Source organism: Neomonachus schauinslandi, chromosome 2 (genome assembly GCF_002201575.2).
Source record: "Neomonachus schauinslandi chromosome 2, ASM220157v2, whole genome shotgun sequence".
NCBI classification, from domain to species: domain Eukaryota; kingdom Metazoa; phylum Chordata; class Mammalia; order Carnivora; family Phocidae; genus Neomonachus; species Neomonachus schauinslandi.
In genome coordinates this window covers 87454430-87460283 of record NC_058404.1, presented here as the reverse complement: position 1 = coordinate 87460283, position 5854 = coordinate 87454430, and the positions used below count along the sequence as shown (strand labels likewise).

At 34.6% G+C, this 5854-nt stretch overlaps 1 protein-coding gene across 1 annotated transcript; it reads right to left on the bottom strand.

Annotated features, from left to right (window-relative positions):
• Positions 1-531: 531 nt before the first annotated feature.
• LOC110571234 (ATP synthase subunit f, mitochondrial-like) lies at positions 532-785 on the bottom strand. The gene is made up of 2 exons (XM_021679344.1): positions 665-785; positions 532-548 (listed from the first exon to the last, which is right to left on the bottom strand). Exons 1-2 carry the CDS (start codon positions 783-785, stop codon positions 532-534), a joined length of 138 nt encoding a protein of 45 aa, XP_021535019.1.
• Between the last annotated feature and the right edge of the window lie 5069 nt (positions 786-5854).

The window sequence follows — 5854 nt, the reverse complement described above, 5'->3', positions numbered from 1 at the left end:
CAAATAGCCTCAAAGCAGCAAAAGCTAGAAAAAAAATAATGTCAAAATATACATGTCAATAATTTAGTTATTTATATGGTCCCACTGGATTTATTTCATATGGGAAACAAACTTGATTCTTTAAAAAATAAACTGAAAATTTGGATCAATTGAAGTTTGAATTAATTTCAATGCTCAAAGCAAAATTACATCGGAAGGACAACATTGCAACTACTGCAAATAATAAAAATGTATAAATTTGGCATTTATTATTTTTGTAGACTACTAATGTAAACTAGCCTATAATCTTTATTTTGAGTAGAGTAAATGTATTAATAGTTAGTCCTATTTATGAATTCCACTCGACAGAATTAAGTAAGTCCATGTTGAACATATACAATGTACAGAAACTTAGCTAAATACTGCAAAATATAGAGATGAGCATTCATCTTTTATTGGATGTTAATATGAAAGGATTCAAGGGTGCCAGGCAAAGGTCATGGTCAGGAATGCCAGATGTGCCTCCACACTGGGCCCTCTTCAGTGGTACTTTCATAGCCGCTCGTGTTTGAGTTCCTTGTAACACGACAGTAGTTGAAAAGCACATAAACTGCCAGCACTATAGAAATCCCAGCAACGCCCCCTTTCTTCACATTGACATACTTGTTGTAATACTGCTGGTAACCTCTTTGAAATGCTCCAGCAATGCCCTTAGGGGTGAAATCCAGCATCAGTATCCAGCTGGGCAGCTCTCCTAGTTTCACATCCATGAGCATCTTCTCCTTCACTGGTACGACTGACGCCATCTTGGAGTCCTGGGTCCATAATATTAAATATAATGATAATCAGTGATATTGGAAATTCAAACTGCTGTAACTTTTTGGAGAAGAGAAAAATCACATAAAGTTGGATGGGACAGAAAATTCTTCAGTGTGACAGAAGTGATAGAAGGAGATGGAAACAATATGAGGATAAGAGGAAAGCAGACAGATGCCTACTCTGCCAGTTTATTTATTAATATTAATGACAAATCTGATTTGTTGATACTCTGTACTTCCTTTTAAAGATGAAGCTTAAAGAATTGAAGTGAATCTCCTTTCCAGTATTTAGCTGAGATGTTTAGAAACCAACAGGGACCCCACAAATATTCCTCTTTTAAAACCCAGGACAACTAATAGGCTAGCTATTTTTCTGTGTCCTCCTTTTTCTTCTGAAACAAATCACAAATAGCTAAGCTATTTTTGAAACAGTCTAAGGAGTGGAACAATTTCCTAATTACCAACATTCTTGTTTCTGTCAGACACAGATACACAGCCTATTTTACCCATTGCACATCCTTTTTTGAAAGAATTTTGCATATCATTACCTTGAACCACTGTGAAAATATTTTTTAAAAGTAATAATCAGAGAACTATGGATTTAAAAGGTTATTTTAATGTTGTTTCTGATCCATTTTCACACTATTTCAGAAGTTAGCTGTGGTAGGTATCCTCTAAGATGGCTTGCAATGATCCCCACCCCTTGGTATTCATGCCCTTGTGTAATTTTCTGCCCTTCAGTGTGGACTAAGTTCAACTTCCTTCTTACAAGGAGAATTGGAAGAAGTGATATGTCACTTCTGAGATCAGGAAATAAAACTGACTTTAGTTGCCCTGAGGAAAATTAGCAGCCACATTATGAAGCATCCCTATGAAGAGGCCTACTGGGCAAGTGACCAAGGCCTGCCAACAGCCATATGAGGGAGCTTGTGAATGGGATCCCTCCCTCCAGTAGAGCCTTCAGAAGAGACCACAGCCTCTGTCAAGACCTAGACTGAAACCTTAAGGGAGACCATGAACCAGAGACACCCAGATAAGCTGTGACCAGATCCTGACCCAGAGAAACTGTGGGTGATAAATATTTATTTTTTAATAGCTAAATTTTGAGACATTTTGCTCCCCAGAAGTAAATAAATAATACATTAGCATAAAACATCACTCTTTCACTTAATGACAGAGAAATCTTCCCTCCAACCTAAATGTCCCTAATTGTCAGGGAGCATCTAAACTTGCTGAATTCAAATAATATTTGAAATATTATTCAAGTACTCAAATGAGGTAGCCAAAGACAGCAATAACCATTGGAAAGAAATTTGAAATGAATCAAAATATATGAGAAAAACTATATTATCTTGGAAATGAGAATGTAATTTGAGAAAATGTTTTATTTTTATGCATAGTATCTGGAAAGACACTTATAATTTAGGTTTCAGAGATCCAGGCAATATCATAAAAACATATAAAACGCTTTGAATAATTACATTACAAAGACCTGGTATATTGTCCCTTTAGTATTATGCATGTGCTTTTTTTATTCATTCATGTAATAGATGTTGGGATACTTAATACCTTTTTGGGACAGTATATCAACACAATTTAGTACAGAATTTGAATTCTGCATAGTGGTGCATATTATATTGAATACGACATGATATATGATAATGCCCTATTTGGATGGAACATAAGGCTGCAAGCTTTAAAAAAGAGTACAATTATAAATATGTGAATACACTCAGCCATTGCTCTTACAGCAGGTCATTTTGATCTTTTAATCGTTCTCTATTCTGAGTAACTTACAAGAGACATCAAGGTCTAAATCATGTTTTGACTTCCATTTGTAGATATCAAAGTTCACTTTGCTCACTTTTTTCCTGAATCCAATTCTCTAAGACAAAAAAAATGAGAAATAGAAAATTCACCTTTAATAAAATTAGGACCAAACCCACACACACACCTCAGACCTGGAATAAGATTGCCAACCAGCAGCAACTATTGGATCAGTATAATGAAGAGAGACAAGAGAAAAGAACTGTCTCTGCGTATCTACATCAGAGTGAGAGGAGCACGGAGAATTACAAGTTTTATGTCACTTTCCAAAGGGCCATTTTGAGGTGTTCTTCATTGAAATTGCAATGTTTGAATAGACAGGCAAGGAGATGTCTTTAAATCATATTCATCATAGAGGTGTGTCAGGGGAAAGGGGGCTGGAAAAGAGCCCACCCCTACATACTGTCTGGGCAAGAAGCACGCTGTTAGGAGGCAAGGTGAAGGAGCATGCAGAAATGCAGTTTTCAAGCTTGTCCGCTGAAAGGAAGAAAATGCCACATCGACATACAATGAGCCAGTGAGGGAAAACTGAGAGCCAAAGGTACTGCTTACTACCTCAAGGAAGAAAAATTTGGAAACCACAGAAAAAATGTCCAAGATGAGCTCTTACAGCTCACTGACCTTTTTCCCCTCTCAAAAACACTTCTGCAAATAGCTGATTCTTGGAGAATGGTCTCTCTTCAGGGATGAGTGAAACCTAAAAGGGACTGAGCAAAGCAACCTATATGCTATGACACCTCCAAATACACACCCTCTGGTGGACAAACACAGAACGATGAATTATACCACAAAGTAGATCAAATTTTAAAAATCAGTGAAACAAAGAACAATGAAAAATATGGCTTCTTATATGGCCTCAAACAGGCAATGACAGGGGTGCCTGGGTGGCTCAGTTGGTTAAGCGTCTGTCTTCAGCTCAGGTCATGATCTCAGGGTCCTGGGATCGAGTCCCCAACCGGGCTCCCTGCTCAGCGGGGAGTCTTGTTTCTCCTTCCCCCTGCTCTTGCACTCTCGTTCTCTCGCACGCACGCTCAAATAAATAAATAAAATCTTTAAAAAAGAGAGAAAGAGAGAGACAATGACAAACTAACATATATAGATGATAAGTGAGCAAACTGGTTCCAGGAAATAAATTGAAAGAAAAAAATATGTAATCAAATCCAAATAGTATTAGTTAATAAATGGGTCACTGGTCAAATGTCTGCACATACACAAAATCAAATTAGTTAATACTGTATCTTGCAACTTTGCTGAATTAGTTTATTTACTCTAATAGTTTTTTTGGAGATTCTTTAGTGCTTTGTGGAATAATTCAGAGCAGGGATTCTGGTCAATATGACTGACTACAAATCCTAGGTTCACTGAATAGAGCTATGTGACTTTGAGTCAGTCACTTAGGTTCTCAGTGTCTCAATTTCCTCATCTCTAAAGTGCAAATAATAGTACATTTTCAAAAAGTTACTTCTAGAATGAAATCAGTTAATACTTATAAAAGACCTGGTATGAAGTCAGGTATATAGTAGTATTATACATATGTTAAATAATTAAAGAGCATTAAAATTAACAAAACAAGAATTCTAGAAAAATATCAGCAGCTTCTATTTATGTACTAGCCAATAATAGATGAAATATTCCCAATAAAATTAAGTATGTGGAGAAAATAATTTTGGTAGGATACAAAGATATGTTTGTGTACTTACATACACTGAGCACATAGAATATACTTTGCAACCACTCAAAAAATACTTCATTTATGTATACATTTACCATGATTCCTAGACATTATTATTAATGAAAGAGTAAAACCACTTTTTTCTGACTCAAATGTAATAACACTAGAAATAAATACAATAATAAAAATAGAAACTGAAAAGAGACCCCCCCCCAAAAAAATACCAGGTAGAAATGTAAAACCCAAATATTAACTCTTTAAAAAATACTATAAAATTGCAGAATATAAAGGCAATAACACTACTTATTAGATCTTTTGTGATACTGGTAAAAATGTTCAGATGAAAAATTAATATTATATATACCTATGTTACCAGAAAAGGAAAAAAATGGAATCAAAGTGAAACAGAATTTATGCAATCATTAAAAGAACAGCAAAATTAAAAAAATGAATAGGGAAGAAAATAATTTTAAAAGATAAAAATAAATATTTATAAAATAGAAATCAGAAAAAATGGCAAAATTTAAGCACAAATAATATTAGAAAGGTAAGTGGCAGATTTATTTTTACTACCTCTCTCAGCATTATGAGTTAATTTGAAAACCTGGACTTAGAAAAACTGGACCCAAAAGAGATGGAAAATCTAAAAGAATAATTTTAAACTGTTTGAAAAATTATTAAAGAACTATCCTTCAAAAATGTTATGTCCAGATTGTTCACAGGTGCATTCTTTTCTATTAGGGGATAGACAGTTCTTATTATATTTAAATTTGTCTAGATCATAGAGAAAGGTAGAAATTTGTACAATTCCTTTTAGAAAGCTAGGAAAATGCTATCACCCAAACTTGAAAATGGTAAAGAATAAATTGAAGAAAATTACTAACCAATATTACTATAAATACCAGTCCAAAAATACTAAATGTAATATTAATACATAAGTATCATGAAGTGAGTGAATTTTATCTAATGAATGTAGATTCTTCAATATTAGGACATACATTAATTTTACTGATTCAAAGGAGGTAAACAGATAATAGGTGCTAAAAGAGACACTTGAACTTCTGCATTCATTAATGAAAACAAACACACTCATATGCACACTTTACCTAAAATGAAGGTGAGTTGTGGGGAATATAGTTTGACATCTTTAAGGAATAATTGGCTAGCAAATAAGAAATTAAAATACATTATCTTGGGGCACCTGGGTGGCTCAGTCGTTAAGCGTCTGCCTTCGGCTCGGGTCATGATCCCGGGGTCCTGGGATCGAGCCCCACATCGGGCTCCCTGCTCAGCGGGAAGCCTGCTTCTCCCTCTCCCACTCCCCCTGCTTGTGTTCCCTCTCTCACTGTGTCTCTCTCTGTCAGATAAATAAATAAAAAAATCTTAAAAAAAAAAGAAATTAAAATACATTATCTCAGCTAAATATCATTTTTATGAAAAGACAGTTTTTCAAAAAACAATTATTTTAAATACTCTGATGGTATTAGGTAAGCCACTTATGTAAGCAGTATATAAATAAGAATACTTTTGGCAGATGCTGTTGTTGCATTTCTGTAAA